The sequence below is a fragment of the Zonotrichia leucophrys genome, chromosome 4 (genome assembly GCF_028769735.1).
Source record: "Zonotrichia leucophrys gambelii isolate GWCS_2022_RI chromosome 4, RI_Zleu_2.0, whole genome shotgun sequence".
NCBI lineage: Eukaryota > Metazoa > Chordata > Aves > Passeriformes > Passerellidae > Zonotrichia > Zonotrichia leucophrys.
The window spans coordinates 22,483,471-22,509,822 of NC_088173.1; the positions used below are offsets into that span (position 1 = coordinate 22,483,471).

General features: G+C 37.0%; 1 protein-coding gene across 6 annotated transcripts in view; it reads right to left on the reverse strand.

The window, feature by feature from the left end:
- The window catches only part of RXFP1 (relaxin family peptide receptor 1), a 90,627-nt gene that overhangs the window by 45,610 nt on the left and 18,665 nt on the right, over positions 1 to 26,352 (reverse strand). For 4 of the 6 annotated variants that reach the window (XM_064710769.1, XM_064710772.1, XM_064710768.1 and 1 more), the window contains exon 1: positions 1,546 to 1,867. In XM_064710769.1, the coding sequence (XP_064566839.1) occupies positions 1,546 to 1,594 (49 nt within the window). In that variant the 5' untranslated portion in view covers positions 1,595 to 1,867. Of the gene's footprint in view, positions 1 to 1,545; positions 1,868 to 16,296; positions 16,401 to 26,352 lie in introns of those variants that run through there. The other 2 variants (XM_064710771.1, XM_064710770.1) reach the window with 1 other exon arrangement.

The window sequence follows — 26,352 nt, forward strand, 5'->3', positions numbered from 1 at the left end:
TGCTTTAATCTATGAATTCACTCCTCACTTTAACAAATCTAAATGAGTCATGTGGTTTTCTTATAATACCCTATACATGATGTGTAAACCCAAAAAGGTAATGGCCATCATAATTAGTAGGCTTGTAGTCATTTCCTTATTTGCTATCCTACTTTGCAGTATGCTTTAATATATTCCAATATGTTTAATAAACTCCACAGCAGAGATGAATTTAACGGCGGAAATTATAGCAACAATTGGCACATATTTTATGTTTTAATGTTTAGGCATAGAAAACAGTAATGTGAAAGGCTTAATTTGTTGAAAATTCTTAGCCTTTATTTTGCATAACTGGAAGTACTATTTTAAATATTGAATTATAGCTCATGGAAAATGCAGGTGCATATGAAACCAGACCTTGCTCACAGGTTTGATACTACATCATTATTGTTGCTTTCTTAATTCCAAATACATTAATATCACTGCTTTTTTCATGCATGCAGCTCGCAATTATGTATTCCTCTAAACCATACAGGAACTGCTTAGTGTTTTTCCCCTGATTTAACTGAGTTTTGCAACTGGAAAAATAGCTGTGTATGGAGCTCTATTTCCCAAACTCCTAGGGGGGCAAAACCCCTAACAAATCTTATTTTAAGCAGCAGCCTATGAACACATGAACCCAAAATTATTTCATTTAAAAACAGGAAAGAGAACAAGCTGTTGCACAATACAAAAGAAGATGACAGAATTTGACCTTTTGGTCCTATTATTTTAACAAAACTGTTCATATTATAAAGAGTAGCTATTTTCATCTACACAATTAATGAAACACTATTTTAGTATGGGTGCTGTGCAATAGAAAGCAATTAATAATTACAACTAAAGAAAATGATAATCATTAGTAACTTTCAGCATGTAGATCAGCACCAGCAGCTTCACAGGGACAGCTTTACCAAGTCCTGAGAAGCACTAACAAACAGGGTACTCAAATGAAATGAAGAAAACACAGCTAAAGTAAGCAGTGTGTCTTGTCTCTCATCACACTGAAGTGACTTGCATCTGAAGGAAAACTAAAATTGAATTCAGTCTCCCTCTTGCATGTTATACTGCCTATCATGCCAAAAATTCCCATTATCTGAACACATTCTGCTCTCTGAGAACTACCTATTCTAGTAGCACTTGCACAGTATCACTTCAAACTACTGAACTGAGTCTAAAATGCGGATTTCATGGCATCTGAGTAAAGTCCGTTCTGCAGGTACTTTCAATAAATATTTACAGCAAGTATTTTATGCAATGTTTAAGCTCTCTCTCATTTTAAAATTTCAGCTCATAACTATTAATAGTAACACTCAAGGCATTAAGTGCAAAAAACATCTGATCCTGACATGTAGCTAGTAACCTTGAGAGACTGCATTGCACTTCGATTCTATTGAAAAATAATTGACATGAAGAAATGTAAAATAACATGAGATACCACGGTTTTTAAAAGAAATCCGCTCCCGAAGTTTATCAGCTCTCTCCTTTGCAATGTTCAAAACAAGAAAGGAAGCCAGGGGCACTTACCCTTGGTACCAAAAAGCAAGAGCATGTAGAAGCAGCAATTGGGTGTCATATCTGTCCTTCAGGGGTTCAGTGGATAAAGTCAGGGAGTGCTGTCCTTCGAAGCGCACTCCAGCCGGAGAGCTGCACGCACAGCTCTGAGAGCCCTGAGCTGTGTGTCAGGAGAGCTCCTGCTCTCCCTGCCTTCCTCCCTACTCGCCTTGGCTCTCCCTCTCTCCCCCTCTCTGGCACACAGGCACATGAAAGTTTCCAGGATCACACTCAGCGCTGCCTTGCAGGCTGGGATGTGCTCTGTGGCAGCCAAAGGCTGGGCTGTGTGCATGGACACGGCTCTGCCCCAAGCAAAGCTGCTGCTGCTGCTGCTGCACAAAACACAGCCAGGTCCCCAGAGCTGTCATCAATAGCCCAATCATTCTTCCTTCTCTTTTTTTTTCTCTTCCTAAAATTTCAATCCTGCAAGAGGTCTGAGAAACACAGTTTTATTTAGTCTAATTTGTTTGAAACCAAATGTTTTCTGTAGTTTAGATAAAAACTGGAGGTTTTTCAACTAAGGGGAAGTGAAATTTATAAATACAGTCCCTTTGTAGCAATCCAGACACTCAGTGAAATATAGAAAAATGCACAATATAATTTATTTCCAATATCAGCATATCACTACTTTTACACACTAACCACTCTTCGTGACTAATGCTAAGGAAAGCAATCTGAAAGAACAAAGAGGAGTGTTCAAAAATGCATTCTTTATGAGGAAAAGTTTTTTCACAGATTTTTGCCTTACTTGAACACTGAGACATTCCTATCTGGCCCTTGATTTTACTGTCACCGGTAGATCATGGTATTCCCCATTACAGTCACAAATTAAAATCTGTTTTATAATGTGAAGGCTAACATTTAGCAGCACAGCAGGACATGCTTCAAAACAAGTTGGGCAGTTGAGATGAACTCGAGAGAGGAGTTAAATTTTATGTGGACTCAAAGAATTTCAGATTTTAAGTTTTTTTCTTTTTTTCAAAAAAACAGCTTGTCAGGATACCAATGAGTCAGAAAGCTCTGGTAACCTGTGAGCAGTTATGTCAGGTACTGAAGGAAAAGAGCTTCTCTGACTAAGGAAATGTGCATACAAGAACACATCCACAAAATGGTGAATTTAGAAAATTAGAAAAACCTTTATCACAGTCAAAATCTAAGCCCACATTGTTGCTATGGCAAAGTTGTCTACAAAATAGGCATTATGAACTGCCAGCCTCTTGATTTCTGGTATAAAAGAATACAGAACAGAGAGGGGTTTACAGAAAGGTTGTCGTCTATGGAAACCTCAAGAAATACTTTGACATCTACTGTAACAAACAGCCCCAGTAATAGGCAATGTACAGGCAAAAATGGATCAAAAGGATTAGACATAAAATCATTCTTTTGTAAGGTGGGTCTAGCTTTTGAGCATATCAGTTAAGATCACACTTGCTTCAAACAGCTGTTTAAGAGATAATCTAACTCCTACATACTCTAGGGCTAATGTCTCAGCTGAAAACTCTTCTAAGGTGATAAAATAGAAGAAGAAACTGAACCAAGAAAGTAATAAAAAGTGAAATACTCTTTCAATGATAAGTAAAATAAAAGCTTTACCTCTTCAGTGCAGGGTGAGAGAGAACTCACATTATAAAGAAAGAATTTTCTTTCTTGTATAGATTCCTCTGTAGCTTTCTGCTCCTGATCTAGTCATAATTACTTGAGAAGTGTAAGAACCATACACGTGTTTGGAATAGATCCTTTCACCCGATAACATAATAAATCAAGCAAGCTGCTTCTTTTAAAAGCAGTCTGACCCACTACAAAAGTTGAAGATATTCTACCTCAGAGTAAACAGGGAAAACCCCCAAATGTGGTACATACCACTCACACATATTTTCTGAAGCTCAGCCCCAGTGGGAGTTGTCACTTTTCAGCCTTCCTCTTTTTTAAGGACCTTTAGCGAGGACACCCATTAAAGTTAATTTTGATGCAAATAAACACTTGCTCTAGGGAAAATCCACTGAGATCTTCCCTTTTCTAAACTTCTTACGCATTCATGATATCACAAACAGAAGCAGCAGCAGTTTCCAGCCCATTCTCAGTATAATTACATTTAAATCAAGAAGCTAGAGTTACAAACACATGCATTGCTGAACTGTGGAATGCAGGCAGGAAAAGGAGGAGATACTAGCTTTTGAAAAGATGTTTTGGGCTACCTTAGTGGAATGCATTTTTGCTTCTTATTAGAAGAAACGTGTCTGTGTATTAGAAGGTCAATAAGTGTTTCCCTCTTGACTAAAATGTAAAAAGTTATGGCATGTTGGCATTTAAGAACTCTTTTCAAGAAAACAATAGGCTTGATAGACTAATTCCTTACACAGCAAAGAAATAAATCATCAGAATTGCATGTTTTCAAACAGCTTTGAGAAGACATTGGACTTCATTGGGATGGTCAGTATTGGCTTTTATTTCTGCTTACAGGAGTTCTAAAATTGAAATTCAGTCTAAAGAGTATCTAAACTGAAGGAAATTGTCATATCTGTGGGGGACAACCCCCTCCAAACATTCAACAAACATTGTGCCACCAAACCACAAATTATCAGAACACATTAATGTTTCACTAAATCCAAATAATTGCCATTTGCCACCAAGAAGAGTCACCTCACCTGTCTATGACAAAGTGTTCATAATCAAATTTTGAACTAAGAGTTAAATAACTGCAATTATCAGACACTTTGAAATAAGTTGCTAGTGAAGTCCCAGCACCTTGTAGTCTTTTTTCCATTGTTCACCTTAGGTGCTAGGTAGAAGGAACTTCACAAAGGTAAAGAAATCATAGCCGCATGCATTATCATTGTAATCTTCATTATTTAAAATAAAAATACACTAAGCTGTAAATCTGCTACAAAGGAAATAAGTTAGAATTCCTTTTCAGCTTGAAGAAAAAAGGTTTACTTATCTGCAGGCTGCAGCTACTCCTTTGAAGGTTAACAAACACTGTACACCAAACTGACTCAATGCTACAACTGATAAGCTTCAGGCAGATGCCGTACAGATAGGAGAAAAGTTGTATCTCTAAGTTTTGGCCTAAATGAGGCAAATGGATTCAGCCAAAATCTACCTGTTGCCATGCTTCTCCAAGTAGTGAGTAGTATGGATTTCAGCTATACTTCTGCTCTTTCCTCATTCTGGAATTTTCCTTTATTTAATTAGGAGTGATTTCAAAGGTCCTTTATGTCACACATCAAATTGAAGCCCCACAAGACAATTGCTATACCAAGGGGGGGATTTATTACAAAGAGTTGCTCATTAGGCAAAGCAAATTTTCAGCTGAAAATGCTGATTAACTTGTCAGCTGTTTTGCTGTGTTCCTAGTGAAACACAAAACAGTGCAGGATGAAGCACTGAAAGTAAAACAGGACCCATATTGCCACCTGTGTCATGAAGATTATGTATTACAGCAGTTCATACCTTAAAATGACAGCCCCAGAAATGACCCTCTTGTTTCCTCAGCCATTTGATGACCAAAATCTAGGGTTTGTATTATAGTTATGTGAATAACTAATGGACAGATAAGGCTCCAGAACACAACATTTAAAATCTAAATCCTTCATTATGTCCATCAATCCCACAATCCAAAAGACTTAGCTGTGAAAATGAACATAATTGGCTTAATTATATTTAATTTACACTGCATTCAAAGCTCTGTCAGTTGCAGACAGTACAACTGAGAATAAGACATTTGTATTTTACAGGGCAACTCTTACCTTCAGAGGATTTATTCCTCATTTAACACCCACATCCAGGTTCCCTGAGTTCAGAGCAAAGCAAACTAAAGGACCTCTTAAGAGAAGCACAAGAATGTCTAAGCTCAGAAAGATAGAAAAGACCTCATTTACAGCAGCTCTTTGCAACCATTAAGCTGCACCACAGTATCTTTATCTACCTCTCTATCTCATACACTTGTGCCTCAAGCAGTGCTGTAAAAATGGACTACTTTTTTTTGTAAAGATTACTCTTCCCATTTCACAATTACAGAGATTAAATAGGGTCTATCTCTCAAAACCTGAAGAGCCTGGGACACCTGACCTAATGGGCCAGGCTAACTGTGAAGGCACCTCTGCTGCAGGACCTCCTCACTTCTCACTTCCTGCTCCCTTTTTATCAGCACAGCTGCAGCTACGCTGGGATTACTGACATTGCATTGGAGAAAGGGGAGAGATATTCCTCTCTTGGAAAAACTGAGCTAGATATTCTCACCTGGAAGGCTTTTTCTTCAGTGGAAATGTATGTCCACCAAAAGCCTTAAAACAGAAATCAGTTCTGCCAAGTTATTTTAAGCTAAAGATATTGTACAAAATTTGCCTCTAGTGGCAGCTCCCAGCTGCAGGCTGATCATAACTCCCTTGCTTGGTCTCAGGCTGCAGCTACAGAGGGCAACACAGACAATTCCACAAGAAACAGGCAGACAGAAGAGGAGACATTACTGGATGACTATTTTTCCCTTTTCTTTGTGGATGGGACAGCATATTGCCTGAAGACAGTGGTGTACAGGCAGCAGTAATTTAGCTCTGAGCTCACTGAAACACTTTCCTCTCTTCTACAAAAGTACCCTCAGCCACTGGGTGCTTTGGTGGCCCTGCCCAGCTGTCCTGCTACAGCTGCTGTGGAAGAAGGCCACAGTCAGAGCAAACTTGCTCATTCCCTCCCTCATTCCCCAGTTTCCTCCAGATGTTTCTTCCAACTGGGTGTTTTGACTAAATCAAATGCCTGACTCAAAGCTGCAACTGAAATGCTGAAAGTACATTTCTAAAAACAACCAAACATATAAACTTTACTAATGATACTCTTCCTAACCAGCCATTTCCAGTCTTTTGACTGATTAAAGATTGCAACAGTATTTTTATGACTGCATGATTACAGGTGTGATGTTAATGGCTTTGGTAAATCATTATACCATCTGGGAACATCATAGTAATTGCCTATGACTGAAAGATGCGAGATTAACTGTATTTTAATTTTTCAATATGGCTCTTTCCAAGTTACCTCTGTCCTTCATATTTGAGGCAGTGCAATTTTTGTTTTACAGGACTTAAGATTATAGAAAAAAAGGCAGACCTCCCAAGTATGAATAGCTGAATATCAAAATTGCAAAGTTCACAAAATTTCACTGGGAATTTATTTATACATTTGAACATGAGATGGTACCAGACATAAACATTGACAATTAAGTCCCACTTTGATAAAATGTACTCTAAAGAGATATAGTACATTAAGTTTTGAGAACTGAAGGTCTTTCAGTAACTCAGCTATGAAACCTTTGTGTTAGAGAATTATCAAAGTCAACTTTGAAGTCAGAGAGACATTGATAAGTGGTAGCAGAATGGCAGTACATTTGGGCTATCTCCCAGATTAAGAAATTGTCCTCAGAGGACACCAGGAGCCTTCTGAACTGTTTACACTTTGCTTACTCATCAGTGCCTTTACATGTGAATCCACAATGTTCCCTTTAAGGAAATAGCTGAATTGAGGAAATATTTAACCTAAAATCAAGAGAAGGAACAACTAGACACGTGGGACAAACATATGTTGAAGTGAACACTCCCCCCCCCCCCCCAAAAAGGTGAACACCCTGCTCTCCCCTCTCCAAAAAAAAAAAACAAACACCCATACCCAAAAAAACCCCAATAACATCTCCCAAAATGCAAAAGAAGTGAGGAGGAAGAGGATGAAAGTTACAGTATGAAGAAGCAGGGCTTATTAGAGGGCAAATATGTAATGTAAGAAGACACTAACAAACATTGGAGTTGCTGAAATGAAGAATGAATTTGAGATATTAAATGTAAGACTATCCATATCCAGAGGTCACCACCGCACTGTTGAGAAGAAAATGCATTCTCTAACACGAACCCATATTTTGGGAAGTAGGTATGGTTTCCAATCCAGTGCCTTTATATAATGCCTTAATTTACAATTCTAGTTTTGTATTTCTGAAACAGCCTGAACAAAAACAAAACCCAAAACCCCCCAAACAAACAGCCAACCAACCAACCAAACCAACAGAGACAGCATAAGGAGCTGTGAAATTCAGAAATCCCACCGTCATTGCTAGGCAATTGCAAGTGAACAGTATCATAACATTCTCCTAATGCTGGTAAATATTTAGGACCTAAATTCACTGGGGCTTTGAGTTGGTTGTTTGGGGTACTATTTAGATTGTTCTTTTACACAGATACACATTGGATGCAATCAGCAAATAAGTATAACATTTATCTGTATCTAATATTGCAGCTTTTGAGAAGTATGAAAAAAAAATTCTTTGAAAGAGCTGGCAAAGATGTCTGGTTTGGCAGCTGATACCCTGCCATGAGGAGCTTAAATTAGCAGATTTTTTATTTAGGTGAGCTTTGCTTCCTTTCCTTCAAATAAATTGTGCATGAAAAAAAAATCAATATTTCTGTGAGCAGCTTGAACTAGAACGAGAATTGATTTCAATATTAAGCATACAGTTCTAAAGCCCTGGGATATTACAAGTAGAGAAAACCTTTTCATAGTAACCATGCAGAATGTATGATTAAACCATAGGAAACTACGACCTATGGTCCAGGTTTTTTTTCTTATTTTGTTTTCTTATTTTGTTTTGAAACATAGCAGAAGTTTACAGGTTTGCAAGACTAAGTAACAGTTTTACATTTCAAGTAAAAATATTTTATGTTTTTGCCAAGTGTCTGGCTGACTAACACTATAAAAATAATTTTTTTCCCGTTGATGGCATTTATTTCCAATATTCTTGAATTTTCTAATGTCTTTGAGAATACAAAGTATAATCTAATGAAGAGTAAGATAACATCAAGGAATGCATTTAGCCTAGCTTTGTATTTTATCCTAGGATGATTTCTATGTTAATTATAGGAAATATTTTTGTGATAGGGATAATAAAAATTCTAGACAAGTGCTTGAGCATCTAGAATTTTAGTGGCACACTGTGTTTTGTGCTCTCTTTCTGGCTGAGTCTGAGATTATTTTTTGTTCAGGAAAGTAGATTCGTTAAAAGAAACAGCTCATTCTGCTACCCTTGCTTCCTTGTGTACTCCTCTCAGACATGAGAGCATTGAATGAAATTTTTCTCACCTGGCTCAAAAGCCTTAAATGCTGGGCTCTGCCATGAAAGGAGGCAACACAATCAGTTCTGCTTGGTGCTGACACACGCTCATATTAGAGCAAACAGCAGGGGCCATCATTATGTTCTGTATGGAGTCTGAGTCCATTTTGTCCTACAGGTGTGCTCTGAAATTGTCTTCAGAGGGCTCAGGCTGATGAATACCTAGTTTCTGCATTCTGTTGAAGTAAAGTGAAATAAAACTTGCAGATAATGAACTGTATCTCCAGTGGCCTGAAAGCAGAAATTTAGCAATGAATTTTACTTGTATAAATGCTCTGGGATTTCAAAAAGCTGATACAGTTTTTAGCCTTTATTGCTTGCTTAAAAGATGTGGTCTGTGTCTAAAGGTCTTGATCTCACACAACTTAATGTATGTGTTTTGATTATCTACATTTCTAGCCATCAGCTTTAATCATCAGGTCTCTGAGGAAAAATAATAATAATAATAATAATAATAATAATAATAATAATAATAATAATATTATTATTATTATTATTATTATTATTATTATTATTATTATTATTATTATTATTATTATTATTATTATTATTATTATTATTATTATTACTTTTCTGACTTTGTAATTGCCCAAAATGTTAAAACAAATAAATAGGAACTGATGGGTAGAATTCTGAGAAGCAACAATTATTACATTTCTCATGCCTTATGCAGGCATCATTCAAATGCCTAGTAGTGTTTTCTTCCACTAGGTCTCTATTTCTCTATAAATATATAAAGCCTTTGAATTTTCTATTATAAAAGATGAATCAATAACTGTGTGCCGAATTAGTTTTAGCTTAAATAGTTGCATTCCAATAATCCCATCCCCACTGAGCACAGCTGGAGGTACTCTGGTGTCCTTACAGAACAAGGTGGGAAATCTGTACCTTTTTAAAGAAGCATTTGTAACCTGCAACCTAAACCCATGGTGGGAATCCATGCAACATCTACCTGGTTTTAAAATCAGATAGCCAGATTTTAATACCGCTGCAACCAACAGCAGTCACACTTTGAGCTATGTGCTTGTTCTCTTTCTGTGGAATCCCTTTCACTGGTCAAATCCTTCCTTCCTAGGGCATCTCACCATCAAGCAAGATAAAAGTCTGGGTAAGTTTTAAAAGTAACCAAGTCACAAGATTTTTCTCAGACGTTTTCTTCATGGCTGGATCACAGAAGCCATGGAAAATCAAGGTGAGGCAGGCAATTCTCCCAACATCTTTGAAATAATTCTTTTGTTTTGCTTTAAATCAGTTTGGGTGTTTCTTTTGGCATAAGATTTCCATTTTGGTCATATGGTTTTAGCTGTGTGTTACTGCATGCATTTTAAAAAAGTTGCATCTTAGCTGCAAAGATGCATAAATTTTTCCTTTGGGGAAAGCTTTCCTCTCCTGTTTTTCCTTTGGGGAAAGCTTTCCTCATGAGATGAAATAAAAAATAGCACAAAATCCTTTGACAAGCTGCCACCTTTAGGCAGTCATTATTCCCTGCATGCTTATTGCGTGCACATAATTTTTATTTCTTCTTTATAGCACCTGGATGTGTTTCATCAAACCCTCAAATGGTCTGAAACTTGTGACATGTTTGGACAAAAAACAGCTGTGGGAAAGCTTTGGCTCGAAAAGTTGGTGCAGTACAAAAAAATAAAAATAGCAGGCTTCAAAAAGCAGACCTCATAAATCAGAGGTTTCATAGGTGAAGTCTTCTGGGATGCTGATCTAAAAAAAGCTCCTGAGGAAATCTGGCAGTTCCCTAGCAATGCAGTATTTAGAACTGAAATGTAAACAATACTATTCTGGGGGAAAGAAAGGCAGAGTAGTGAAATCAGATAGGTTCAACCAGAAATTTTTAATTCTCTAGTGCAGGAAAGAGCCATACTGGAAATTCAAATGAAATCAGATTGCTGAAAATGATCTATACTTCCAAAGGTATAGATCAGGCATGCTGGCCAAAATCAAATAATCAAAGGACAAAACCAAGGTGCAAAACCAAGTTGTCCCTTAGCAAGGGACATCAAGAGGAACAAGAAATTGCTGGACATATAATTTAAAAGAAAGGACATAATTGGGCTTTAAGTGTCCTGTGAAGGCTCCGTATGTAATAGCATTTAAGAGTTTTTATTGCTCTTTATATGGATATTTTCACTCAAAGTTTCAGGATGATCAGCTGGCCAACACAAGAGCAACAAACAGAGGCAAGCAGGTAAATAACATTTTGGGATACATGTAAACAAGTCCAACATCTTTCTACTGCTTTGGCCCAATGAGCTTCACCCTAGAGTGCCTCAAACCTCTGGCTAAGTCAATTACAGGGTTTAATGATTATCTTTGCACACAGTCAGGTTCATGAATAGTTGACCTACATTGCTGACAGTTTCTATAAATTTAAATTAGTGAAAAGGGAAATTAAAAACTAGGAAAAAATGCTGAGAACATGCTAAAAAATAACACAATATCTTTAGTGAGTTGCTTGCTCTGCTTTCTCAAAATAGAGTTCAAAAGGTAATTTGATCATAGGTTATAAGCACTTTCCTGCAGAGTTACTTCTGCTGGGTACTAATGGGATATTTAATATAGCAGGGAAAGATGTAATATGAAGCAGCAATGAGGAGCTGAAAGCCAGATAAGCACAAACAAGAAATAATGCATGACTTTCTAATAATGGGGATAGTTAGTCAGTAGAATAAATGACCAGAGGAAACACTATGTACACTATGCTTTACCCATAAACAGTTTGGGCTCATTCAGGGGAAATATCTGTAGAATTATGTGTGCTATATTCCTTCCCTCTTCCCTTCACATATTGATAGAAGACTTAAACTCAGAAAATTCTTCTCATTTATCCACATGGCCAAAATGACATAATACACCTTCCATTTGGAAGCACGAGGACACACAGAAGCCCTAGGCTACAACTCAGAACAGAGACTATATATTTATTACTTATTACCTGATCAGAATTTGAATGCTTTACAGCTAAGACATGCATACCTTTTTGATTAGAACGAGTTTATAAAAGCCAGAAATGTCATTTTTCATATAAACATATATCGTTAGTGGCACAGCAAACACTGAAATGCAGAATTGCATCCATTCACAGGTGCTGCATAGATGCCACAGAGAATTTGGGAAAACTCTGCTCCTTTATTTTAAAGAGTGAAAACATCATAATACTCTCCCAAATAATCATGGGCTTTTTCAGTGTGGAATTTAAAAGTCCTTTTCAACAAAAGTCCAATCAGTACATGAAACTGCAAGCTAAAGTTTAGCACAGCCTACCTGGCAACTTCGTGGGTATTGCTACTCAATAGTTCAAAAGCTGTCAATTAAAAGTGTGAACAAGAGATCAAGAAAAGATAAGGGCATCTTCAGGTGTGAATGTGCAATATATTTGGAATCAGCAGGCAAGGATGCTGTAAAAATAGAACAGATTTAATCAAGTCAAAATAGAGCTATTGAAAGTTTACTTTGAAGCAGAGTTTACCCTTATAAGAGCTCTGATAATGCCTATTAACCAGACCACTGAGGCAAAAAGACGTCTTTTTTCCCTTGTATATACCTCAAAGAATTAAATATAAAGGTTTAGCTGTGCAGCATAATGAAGGAGTTACTGAACACTAGCAAAGCCTGTGCCTTCATGGGAGTGGTTCCTTCCCTTGGAAACAGTCAACAAACCCTGTTTATTTCAGCTGTGTATTGCAGCTTGTGCTAAGATAAACCAGCAGCAATAGTCAGATCAGTCAGGTTTTGTTTCTTCTCTTCATCCAAAGTTTTGAGATTGAAACCAAAGGAAGTCCAAGTCAAGCAGTACTTATTTAATTTGTTTTATGCTTGGGATTTTTTTCACTCCACTTTGACAGGTGCTCTTTGCAAAATATTTAATTCCTTAATAAACTGGCAAGGCAATTTTTACTTGAGCACTGCACTAACATGGTCAGCAGGTTTGAAAAACCTTTATGCAAATAGAGCAATTAATTTATTTGTCTTTGATGCTGTAAAGTGCCTTTGTAAATGCTTAACTACCTGTAAGGGATATTGCAGACTTCCATTCCAGTAGTGCTGCACTACTCGTACCCCTGTTCAAAACCATTTGTATTTCCTTGGGACACAGATTAAGAGCTACATATAGAAGAAACAGTAATGCTTTTCTGTCAGTCTCCACCTTTTAATTTTGGTGAGGTTCCATTTTTGTGTATAGTTTAAAAAAAACAGCAAATCTTGGAGATTATAGATGTGCTTTTCATAAATTGATATATTGGTAAATGGAAAATTTGAATACAATTGCCAGTAGCAACCTCTCTTTCCATTTAAGTGAAGGCTACAGTTTTGCCAAAACACTGCATTAACACTAATAAGCAGCTTCAAACGATCAATGCAAGCCAATTAAATGTGACTCCACATCTCTAGACAACAAGCAGAGAGTTACATTAAAGTTGAAATTTTATTCAGCAAGGACACGTGCCCCTCTTCCACGTGTCCTATAAAATTAACTGGGTACAATAGGCCCCATGCAGATTGGCAGCTCCCTCTCTGTAGGGGCACAATAAAATACAATCAGCAGGCATTTTGAAAGCTCCAAAGTGTGTTAGAACAATGTACTCTGCCATATTTCCAGATTGGGAAAATTGCATGGGACATAGGAGCTGATCATTCAACATCTCCCCATGTGGTGTGGCCAGTGATTATGTGCTGCATATCCCATTTCCTCTGCCACCCTGAGACTCCCTTGTGGCTGGAACAAGGACACTGAGATGCAGCACGCCACAGGCACGGAGAAAACATTTGCCATTTCTCATGTGCTTTGTTTCCTCACACTCCTGCTGTTGTGTGCTGTCCAGTGATTTCCATGAAAGCTCATGGACTCTCCATGGCATGTGCATGAAGCTGCTCCCAAATGTGTTTGTTGGTCCTGTTAGGGGGGCTGTTTAGCCAGCTGATGTGTGCCACCTCAAACAGAGCTCAGCCTTCCCCCTCAGCAGGGGAATAAATACAAGTTTTGTATTTGCTTGCAGAAGCAAAACTGACCTGTGAGCAGCTCTGAGGCTGCTAAGCCTGGTGTGGTTTCCTAATAAACTCTAATTGGGTTTATCTTGTGGGCCACAGAGGGTGAGAATTCCTGATCTGTGAGATGATAGGGCAGCCATTAGGCTTGCCTTAATAAAGAACTGCCACTTTGTACATGGAGGTAAAGTAGAAATCCCTACTCTCAGTACTCCTTTATATGTTTAATGTCAGCATCCTTGCCATCTATTTGGTTGGTAAATTCCCCAAACAACAGGCACAAAAAGCTGGGCTGCTCTCACATGACACTTCTGAAGAGATCTCAGGCTTTGTCACAAAGACTCTGCACACCAGCAATGCCTCTGAAGCTCACATGTGACCCTCCCATAGCTTCTTCACTAAGGCTATCAAGGGATGCTCATTTGCTCTGTAATGATTGAGAGAGCTACACTTAGAGGGGTTCCTATCACTTGTGCAAGACTAGAGGTGAAACTGAGTCACATAATCCTCACTGGCCTATAAATGGTTTTTCTTTTTTAGAGAGTAAAGGTACTGGATCGATTTAGATATTTCATCCAGGCAATTTGATGAGACAACAAACACAGCTGAGCCAAAAAATGTGGGTAGGAGGCTTCCTAATGTCCCTGATTACTCATCTACAGAAACAATGAGAAGATTGCTTCTTTGTACTCCCTTATATCACCAGCTCCTTCTCTCTCTCTCTCAAAAAAGGGCTAATTAATGAAATAGAAAAACCTACTTCATATGTTCTACATTTAGGCACCTAATCTAGATGTCTGTAATAGGAAGCACATGTTGCTGTGTTTCCAGTGAAACTTACGAGCATTATTCTAAATTTCCCCATTCTATTGAAAAGCTCTACTGACAAGAGGGAGCTGTGATAGGGTACTTGGAGTTAGCTTCTATAGATGCACTCCCAGAAGTTCTAAACAGCCATTATAAAATGCTGGAGACTGCTGAAGACTGATGTTTACATTTTTACTCATAGTCACCAAATATTCTTGCTAGCATCCTGTTTTAAGTCTGCCAGATTGCTTTCAATTTGGCTTGAGATAATCTGTTAGATGAAAACAACCATCTCAGCATTCCTGTGATGTTTCTTCTTTTTGCTTTTCTCCACTTATGGCCTCCTTTATTACATGCCACATGTATTTTCCTAGAGACAGAATTGCTGTTTAGCAAGCATTGCAGTCTCCTTGTGTTGGAAACCATACAAGCTCTTCCCCAGAATTACATTTAAATCAAGTAGATTGTTTAAAAAAGATCAATTGAGTTAACTTTGAAATTCTTTCTAAAATATCTTTTGAGTAATAGAACTTATTGAAGTTTAGGTTTTAAAATATTAGGGTGCACATAATTATTTTAATGCAAGTAATAAAAGAATGTAACAATAACAGTGCAGTAGTTTATATTTTCTTTTTAAGAATAATTGGTTTCTGGGGGCATTTGGACCAGGAGCAGGTGTCTTATGCTAGTTTGTTGTTCAGTTCCTTGTTGGATCCCTCTGTGAAAATTAAGAGTAGGAAATAATAGGGAAAAAAGGAATGATTCTTAGGTAGCAAGTGCTTCCCTAAAGACATAGCAACAGTATTAGGGTTTTCTTGAAATTATATTGGGATCCGCAAGTGAAAAATGCCATGAGCTGCTCTGACTTAGCTGAAGAAATTTTTGAGTTTCAGTGAGTTCCCTGGAGATTTGATTTTTAAAAAAAATTCTTACTTTTGCAGAACACGCCACTTCAGTACAAGGGATCGATGAATGAAGAAGATTACATCTTGTGCAATACTTCTCCTCTGGGGAAGGTTATACAATTATGACTTTGACTCTACAATCAGATTTGACAGCATGAAATTCTAGCTAGCACACAGATGGACAACAATACAAAACAGTAGAAGAGGAAAATAGATTTGTTTTGGACTCTTCTTTAAAAAGCACAGCACTCTCCTGCACAGACATTTTCATCAGCCAATTTATCCTAAGACTAAAGAAAAGCCATCGAGAAAAATCCCTGTGTGTTCTGTCTTTCACTGTGCTGGATAGTCAGCACTGCTAGAGATGGACCATCAGGGTTTACTGATCACTCTTCCAGATTTAACGGATCAAGATTCAAATGGCTAAATATATTTTGGTTCTGGTAGAGGTGTGAAATACTTTGGGGTTTTTTTTGCTTCTTTTCCAGAATATACCCTTCCAATATTACAAGGAGTTAATGGAATTTACTTTTGTTTAATATTCTTTTAAATATGACATAATATAAATTATCCTAAGGAAGCATAAAAGGCTCCTTGCTACAGGAATTTCAGAGATCAGCTTTATGGACTCAGGGAACATTGATTTTTATTGCAGTATTTCAACAGAAAGATACCAAGTATGTTGTCCTGATGTACAAGACTAAGAGAAAATGGTGCCCACACTACTCTAATTTCATTACCATCTCAAGGAAGAGGTAGTGCTGTTACTCTTTTTTTCTCTTTTATTGTTATTTGCACGTCTTTTCCACAAAATCTTCTTTTCTTGCCTTCACAAATTCTATAGGTTTTCTTAGTGATCAAAAATGAACTCACCCATGACTCAATCTTGATGTCTTTGGCTAAAATCCTTTACTGTGATCCAGCTGCTGGGTTTAGTGGTTGCAGGTTCAACTGGACCCCATGACTACTCTGTTCACCTTAACAGAAGTAAGAAGAGAAAAAAAGAAAGCGCTTTAAGATTGTTTCAGCATTTTAGCATTTGTCTGCTTAAAATCTTCCTGTACTCATGCTGTTTTAATAGAGAATCACAAAACATTTAGTTGTTTCATAAATGCAGAATACAATGTGTCTCAGCCTGTTATTACAACAAAACTGCTGACATTGTGGTTTATGAAAAAGTATACTGAATTGCTAACAGCAAAAAGATTCAGCATCCATGTTGAATACTAATAACTTTTAAAATGTAAGCAATTTAATTTTCACAGGACACCTGATATAAATATCTCTCTCACATGAACTAACAAATATTCTGAGGAAAATATAATTTACTGCAATTTATCTTCCAAATGAATACAAAAGCATTTTTTTGTTTAGCTTTACTCAAATTTCACTGATAATCCTATTCCTTTTACATTCTAAAATTTTCAATACTTGTGGCAAGGTAGAATGGTTCCTAAAAACTCTCTTATTTTTATTGTAATTTTGAGTAATAGTGCATGTCATTAGCCAAACTTAACATTTCATTAGTCTGGGCAGTGAGGTAACACCTGGAAAGAAGACACCTACATTAAGAATTGTTTACATATATTTACTATTACCCAGATCTAAAATAAAAACTGTTTTGTTGTGCTTAGTTAAAACTGAAATCTAAATAGCACCAACTTGACATGCAAGTGATTAAACTATCTCAGACCACAGAGGAAACATGAAACAAAGGGTACAAAATCCAAATCCATATGGGTCATCAGTTCAAAGTCGGAGAGCCATGAAAAAGCAAAGCTTTCTAAAACCACTTCTTGCAAAACTTTTGAGTACATTAACATGTAAAGCCATTGGAGAAGAATAAGTATATTTGCAACTCTTACAGAAAAAGGTCTGAAGGAAACCATTATCTGATCAAGATTTCCCTTGTATCTTCTGGACAATTGCTGCTTAAAGTCACTGACAGTTCATATAATTTAGTGGCTATCCTGCAGTTCTAGATCTCCAATAACTGTTTAATGCACAGTGTCTGACATCAGAATGCACTTTAAACAGAGTAACTTCCAGTAATGGAGATAATTAAAATGAAAGATCATGAACCAGGAATATTGAGCATCTGATAATTGCTCACTTTGTCTGAATATTGTTAAACCTAAAGTAGTTATGTTACTTTTAATTAACTTTCCTTTGACTGATATGCAAATAAAGGCTGTTGCTTTGAAGAGTGTTTTATTTCACCTGTAGCAGACAACTTTTGATATCACCCAACATTTTAGGGAGCAATACAAGCACTTTCCCAAGCAGTCTGTTCCTCTAACATTACTCATCCACATTAGGCTGAAAAATGGGGAATGCTGACATAAGTCCTTAATAAAACTGTGTTTGTTGCTCTCGTGGTGGAAAGCAGCAGCTATTTCTGATGAAGTTAAGATGATCAATCTCCCACCCTACTCCCTAAAGCCTTGCATGACCTGCACAGAGGGACAACAGGAGCTGCACATGCATTTTGCAGAACAGCCACTGGGATCAGAGAAAAAAAAAAAATCAGCCTAAAGCCTTGTGCTTGTGGTTGATGGCCACAGCAACTGTTTTTCTGCCATCTGCTTAGGGAAAGAGAAATTCAAGTTCTGTGTAAAAATCCTATTCAAAGTTACTCATAAATTCACATTTTGCTGCACAAATTTAGATAGAGTAGAACTTAAGTGCCTCTGGGTATAAGAAGTGCCTAATAATGTAGTACAGTTTCTTTGCCAATATTTAAAATAAAAACATAAAAGTAGCAGACATTTTCCAGAGGAATAAATTTTCACACACACCTACACAATAGTACAAACAGATATTTGTGATAGTCCCAGAAGCAGCAATCAAATCCACATTTATTACTTCATTTAGCTGAGGTGCTGCAGTTTCCTTCAGTTTACTGGTGAATAGCGAAAATGACTATCTCTTCCAGAAAAATGACATCTTTACCTTTTGAAAGAATGGTCAGAATTATCCCAAATTAGTTATTTGTATGGCAGGAATATGTATGTTTTATGTGTGTAGACTGGTAAATTTTGTTTGTAGTCCACTTAGTAGCATCTTGGTTAGTGGAAAGGGCTCATAATTCAGTACCTGAACATGGCTTCAAAGGGAAAGAAGAAAAGGAGATTGATTTCCTATATTCTGACTCAGGTATGGGCAAGTACGCATATAGAGAGTATATGATCAAAACTTGTTATCATAACTGATGAACAGAAAGGATTCTGGTTTGGATATGTGAACTACCCATCTCTGTGTTAGCTATGCTAGGCTTTCCAAATTTCACTTACAATTTCACTTATATAAAGGAATAGGAAGTGAAAGTTGTGATTTACACAGGAATTTTAATTTCAGTTCTCCCTTAAATCCCTTCACTGAAGTAGTGTGTGGGAAATATACTGATACACAGCACTACAGAATGTGTCAATACATCATTAAAAGCTAAGGGAAAAAATTATACTTCAACGATTTGATAAGTCAGACTTGAAAAGCTCTTCTTGAACTGCTTTTTTATTTCCTTCCCATCATAACCTTTCCACTAAACCATTCACTGATTTGCAATCCCCAAAGTTTATCTTATAATTAATGTGAACTTTTGCCAGGAGCAATAATGCTCCTTTCCCTTGCGCATCCAAGAAATTCTGTTTAAAGTCTCCAAAATTTTTCCAACTAAGTCAAGGGACTGAAATCAGACAAGATAAAAACCTTGTTCTTTTCATTTTCCTCTGAATTTCTAGCTACCTGCTAAAGTTTATTGCACTCAGAAGCCTCATTTAATTGACAAAGGGGTTTCATTGTCTAAGGCAAAGTTGGAGGTAATTAAAAGAAGTTAATATGCACTGAAAATGCTCTTAAGTCTTCTCTTGTTTCCTTCTGGGACACACCATCATATTCACTGCATATTAACATCTTTTAATTACCTCAAGCTTCCCCTTAGACAATGAAACCTCTCTCTCAATTACTCAATTACTATAAGCATACCTAATAAGTTTAGCTTACACAGACACCTTTAGAATTTTTTTTTTGCAGCTTGTTCCACCTTTCCATAGTACTTCAACTTATGACAGGCTTGTTTTCTGGTTCCTTGTCACCTGCACAAGTGGAGTGCATGGCCAGTCCTTAGCTGAGCAGGACTCATCCCTGATTTCAGTGATCTCTCTGTCTACCACACCAGCCATGTAAGAGAGCAACTTTCAGGCAAGAATGCTTTCTATCTACACTAAGCATCAAAATCTTTACATTTCCAAACCTTATTTCCCCTTCTCCTTTGTTAATAGAGAGAAAAAAAAGTACTCTAAAGGTGGTATGATGCATAGTCCTGGGACTGAAAAAGGCAAAAAAATGCATTAAGAAAAGGCTTGTGCATTAAAATGACAAAGACTCTCAGCTTTGGTAATTTACTATAATGACGGTCAGGTGTCTGTATAAGTCTGTGAAGTGAATAAAGATATTTTAGTGTGACATTCATCCTATTGTCTCTGCAAGGTGTGTTGATAATAATTTGAATGCCATTTAGCAATTACAGCTCTTTCATTTTGAAAGAAAATGGAGATAGTGGATCTAGTGATGAAGACTTCTGGTATATGCAGATAGTTCTGATTTATGCTTTATTTTGGTGCAAGAGTGAACAGAATAGCAAGAACCTCAGGTAGAAATACTCAGGCACATTCAAGGCATTCTTAGAATGAAAGACTCATCTGAATGAACTCATCTGACTCCAGGGAAAATGTAGAATCATATTTTGTAGAATTAAATTATAACCTCACTGATTGCTATCCTATGGTTAGGACATAAAAGAGAGAACATTTTTCTCTCCTAGTATTCAATTTCTTTGAGTCTGAATCTAGTCTGACTGCACTTAACAGCATGTCTCTGCTAACAAAGATGAAGAGTTGCAACAAACATTTATCTGAAAATATTTTTACATAATTCATATTCTAATGTTTACTTGGTTCCTTATGTCCTGAGTTCTTCAAACAATATAGATCTGTCCACATGTTTCAAGCCAGACATAAACCCCAGTATACAAAGCTGTGCATGATTCTATGCTTTGGGATCATACAACGATGTTATGAAAATGCACTTATTGCACCATCTGCCTACATACCAATGCTACTATAATATTCTTTATTGGCATATATTTAATTTAGTAATTCATTTAACTTTACCATAAGAAATAATATAAGCAACTCTCATCCTTTTTATTCACCAACTTCCCCAAAGCAGGCTTCAGGTCACATATTGGCTCTATGCAAGGTGGGCTTTGAAGATAACTATTTAATTTTCTCTTCCCTTTCTCTTGACCCCATTGAAATACAAAAAAAGCTTAGCATTAAAAACTGTGTCGCTCAGCAGCTGCATGTTAATACAATGCTTTGAAATATGGTGTAACATTAGTACAGTAAGAATAAATGAATTAAGAGTATACTTTTTGACACCCCTGCCCTCCCACATATGTAATGTTAAATGTGGAATTTATGCATGTTCAAATATTCACTCCCAAACACATCCTAGGTCTCAAGGTGAAACAAAAAGCCCTTTCTAACAAACTGTCTTGCTGTTTGTTGGATGTCTAGGGGTACAGGACACTTAGCAGGGGGGCCAGAACATTATTGAACTATTCTCAGAAGACATTGACCTTCTGCAGCACCTACTGAATATTCTCAGAAGGAATGGAAACTAATGAGGAGGTATGAAACTGTGGTCTCCGTAAATAAATCCTTCTGCTGTGCCTACTTGCTGTGCGATTTCTAACCTTAAAATCATGGGGAGAAGGGAGGGAGAAAGCAAAAAGAGCAGGCATAGTTGCCATTTGGCCAGCTTGCAATTTATAATGTCAGCAGCTGAGCATTGCACAGCCCATTGGCACCGACACGGTACATGAGGCTGGTCTCCTATTCCCTTCTCAATATTACCTCTCAGAGCCCAACAGTCAAAAGTTAATAACAGCTTAACAAAATGGTTTCTACATAAAGACTTGTGCCAGCCCTAAATGCACAAGATATCTAGTGACCAGTGTGACTATTTATTACAATTCTATGCTTTGAATAAAGTATTTGTTTTTCATGAATGATTAGTTTTCCCTTTATTCAGCTCTGACTCCTGAACACCAGATCACAGACTGTTCTTCTTACCTCTCTTACAGTTCTCAGAAAATTTATAGCAGTGGTACACTTTACCATTGAAACCTTTTTCCTTTCCATTTGCTCTTTTTCTTGTTCTACTTCCTTACATTTTAAATCATTTTTCTCTTTCCCCCAGATTTTTACCAGTGCCTAAACATTCTCCTCTGTAGCCCCTTTTTCCATGCTATCCTGCTTTTATGCCCCTGCCTTTCTTATATTTGCCCCTCTTGTTTCCTTTTACTCTCTGTGGAGGGGTTTGTATTAACACACAGAAAACAAAGCTGCCAGAGCCCTCCTCAGGTCTGCAGGCTCTTGGCCTTTGAGCTTTCCATCCCAGAAAGCTTCAGGACCTGTGCTCTCCCCTTCTCTGAGACATATCCCCAGAGTTATAGGAGATGGATAGCCAATTTATAAGTGGATAAAAGTTACATGTTAATTATAGTGTGATTTTAAGATGAAGATGAGAGTAAAAAAGTAAAGAAGTAAATAAAATATCTGACAGTTCTTGAAAGCAACTTTAACTTTGAGTCTTAAAAGAAAATCAACTACAAATTTAATAGTGAACAAACTAGTAGTTTCCATTTCCACTATGAAACTCCCAGGTTTTATGTTACTTTTATAAAAGGCTCTTGTGTCAGAAAACAACATTACATAGCATCAGTAGATTTTTTTTTTTTTGAATAGCACTGCTAACTTATTTTGTACCAAGGCTTTGTAGAAAAAAAATTACAGCAGAGAGTGGCTCCCATCAGCTTCAGATCTCTGCTGCCATTTTTTTTTTCAGGCCCTTCCTCCTAGGTTTTCTTCTGCTCTGTCTGTATTATAGCAGTTTTTCAAAGGAAAATTAGTGAAAAACCACTACCTTATACAAGACATAAGGCTTGAGGGGACATGGAATTTTGTGCAGTTAATTTTTTTGGTTGCTACCACTTAACAGTGCCCTCTTTTGATTGCTTATAGAGGATGAAAATATATAATGGAGTAGTTAATAGAGAGGAATGGTATGCATACGCAAACAACATTATAAAAAGGAATGCAGTACCCACGTGGCAATAGCCACATTAAGTAGTACAGGCTTCTTCTTACTATTGTCAGAAGAAATACAATAGAATAATATTTAAAATATTATAAAAAAGCAAATGATTTTTTGAAATTTGTTCTTTAACTGCAAACAAGATTCTTTTTCTCCTTCAGTGTCTCAGTGGAAGGGGTTGATTCTTATTGTCCTTTCCAAATTGAACCATTCTACAATTCTTTGATACTCCTGAGATTTTGAGGTCATGTACAGAGGCTAAGTAAATTTTTTTTTCAGATTCCTATCTATGAATTAAAGGATTTGACCAATAACCTTTTCCTGAAATTTCACCAAAACCTCAAAGTGAAAGGGATGCTGCCCTCATAACTCAGTGTCTAAAGTAGCTGTGTCTTTCCAGACACTGTTGAAATAGGCATTAGCTGATAATTCTGTAGCTGTGAACTCCGTGGGAGCTGGTCCATTCAGAGCAGGAAAATACTATTCTGACTGGAAGAGGTGACACACCATTTGGCCTCTGATGGCAAAATGAAAAGGCATTGAATATGACAAAACAGAAGGCAGAGTCTTGGGGACAGAAAAATAAGCTACTAGTCAATTATTACATCCAAGTTCTTCACAGGGATCTGTGATAAATGGATGATTTTTTTATTCTCAGGTTTTCTATAGCATGTGTCTCAGGTATAGATCACCTCATTTTTTTGAAGTAGCACTTAGGTGCAAATAATGATTTTTCCCATTACTGCAATGCAGATGTATTTGTAGAATTGCCAGGATGCTGCAGGTCTAGTCTTAGAAGGAACTCTGAACGATCCAGGTCAGTTAGCATCTTTGTGACATCCCAGAACAAACTGAATTTGAAAAGTTGAAGCGAGTGTCACAGAGGGGTCTCTTTTATATATTTATAATGTGTGACCTGAATATTCAGATATAATCAAGATCAAAAAATCATTCATTGCATCAAGTTCTAGCAAAAGATATTCCAAACATGCTTTCCTGGATGGGCATATGGAAATAAAGGGTGCTTTTTCTTCTCTTTTCCAAGTCCAGTAGTCACCTGTATGTTGCAAAAGTGCCCCTAGATGTAAAGAGAAACAGAGTCTCTCCACAACCACCAAATCATGCTGCTAACACTGTTAAGAGTCTTGTGCTGAAGCTGAGTTATTGAGGTACTGAATTTAAATAGCGAGATATTGAAATTACTCTCTACTAATAGATGTGCCACAATATTTCATGATAATAGCCCAGAGTGAATCCATTTTCCTTGTGCATATTTAAGCCTATTAATGAATGTAAATTCATATACATAGACTAACAGAATATTTGAAAGGGATTTTTATCTAGACCTTATGAACCTCTGCTACTTGATGTGCTTTTGCTTTGATGGATTTGGAGCTAGACTGATTAGCACATTTATATCTACCCATTAAAGACTGCAGATACGATTTTAGTATCTTTTTTTGTTTTTTTTCTGCAGGGACTTAGAATTGCTGATTGTCTCTTCTAAGATAACTCACTGTAAAATCAGGTTAAACACGGAAAAAATCAAATTATACATTTTTTCTTTTCCTCACAATAACAAAATACTATTTTAAAAAAACTGAAAAGGTAACATACTGGGGTTGTCAGCTAAAAAAGAATCACCCGTGTGCACTTTATTAGCTCTGGTGGAGGATATTAAACTGCTAAATTTTTGAGTACATTATTTATTAACGCAATCAAGCAAAGCCATTGTCACATCTCTTTCACTGTTGGAAACCAGGCAAAGAGAAAGCTCACCGTAACTCTGGCACTTGTCAAAAGGATTTACATGAGTGATGGAAGGGTAGGGATTAGGGGAAACTGTCCAGCCCACTCCAGTTCTAGAAAATGGTGGTATTTCCTTGGAAGGAGAACAAAGGAGACACCTGCTAAATCAAGACTTCAAGAATTCTTATTTCAAGGCTCTCAAGTTTTGACACAGTTGGGAAGGTGTCTCTAGTGCTTGGGGACAGAATGAAAGAGCGAGGTGCAAGTTTCATAACAGTCTGTAGAAGTCTGTAAAAGACTGTAGAAGTCTGTAAAACCAGACTGTGACACAACTGCAGAAAGAGACAGGAGTTTCTGTGAGCTCACAGAGGCGAGAGGAGGGAAGATGACTGACCTGTCTGAAATGATCAGAACAGATAAGGGAAATTACATGGGGACCATATACAGATTTTGCATTTCTTTTGGGATTTTTCCTTTTGTGTGAGGCATGTTTATTTAGAGATTTAATAATATAATTCTCAGAAATAATTAAAAAAGAATTGTCCTTAAAGCCTTGAACTATTTGCTTCACCTGATTTGTCCTGTAGAACAGATTGGTGAACCCCAAGTGATCATAAGGTGGTAGCAGTGAAAAGTGCTGCACTCGTGATACTGTCAGCAGTGACTCTTAGGATGTACAGGAGCAGGGTAACCAAGCCACAGTTTTGGGAAGCAGTAATGTCCAGAAATAGAAGGAAATTTATGTTGTGAATATGTGTCTAAATAAAAAAAAGTCATGGTGAAGGGAACGCAACTTAGATTTGCAGCAATGCTATTACTTATTTTTAAAGCCAGTGGCAAACTGACCTTGAAGTGTAGCTTGATTTTTCTTTTTGTTTAATTTTTAGTTTCTGTTATCTAAAATCATCCTCACTTTATAATTCATACTTCTCACTCAAGGTTTGCAAGGTTCACAGTAAAAAGCAAGACAGTCAACAAAAGTTATCAACAAAAGAGTTGATGTCCCTTAGTTGAAAACAATTGCAGTGGCAGAATGGCTGAGACAGAAAACCTTTTATGGACCATAAAAGATTTGAGCTTTGGTAGTGTATGTTTTAAGACTGATTGAAACTGAAAAAGGGGCAAACAGCTTATTCTTGTGATGGACACGTCCATTTTAGTGATGGACACGCAAACAACACTGAGAGAAGTAGGCTGGTGTCTTCCAAAGAACAGAATAACTTGTGGAACCTCATAATTGCAAGGAAGTTAGTGTCTTTTTCTTGAGATAGTTCTCTGCACAACAGACAATATTTTAGAGGAGATTCTCCCCCGCCCCGAAAAAAATTCCTTGGGAGCTCTTACCTCACAATATGGAAAAAATTGGCTAGCAGGTAAAAAAAAATAAAAATTAACACAATTATATTCAGAGTTATGATCTTCATATTAATCTGAGATCTATGTAAAAAAAAATTATTTTCTTAGTTTTACTGTAAAGACACTGTCCTCCTGTACAGCTTGGGATCAAGCTGTCTCCTCGAGCCATACCATGTGGTGAGGAATTGCTTGAGAAGGTTTTCATCTTCTAACAACATCCTCGTTCAGTTGTTTACCCAAAGGCATGATAAAACAAACTGGGCAGAGTGTGATTTGCTGGGAAGAATAAACCCTTCAGAAGATTTTTTTTTTCCAGCAAACTCTCTAATATCCTTGAATAATTACCGAAATAAACAAAAATTGCATAATATTTCCTCCATTTCAAGCATAAAAGCTATAAGAAGGGAATTGTGCAGCATGATGGTTTTACAGAAACTGATAAAGTGAGTACTGTTTAAGAGCGCATAACATTCTGTAGAAATGCTGTTGCTACCAATTAATCCCAGTGGAATGAAATTCATTGTTTTATTTCATGAAACAGGATAGGCAAGGGATTCAAGAACTACATTCTCTATCTTGAACAAGTGAGCTATGCAATATGTAGAAGTGCAGTAAAATTCTGAATATCATTCACAAGAGTGGGATCAAGTTTCTGTCAGAGGT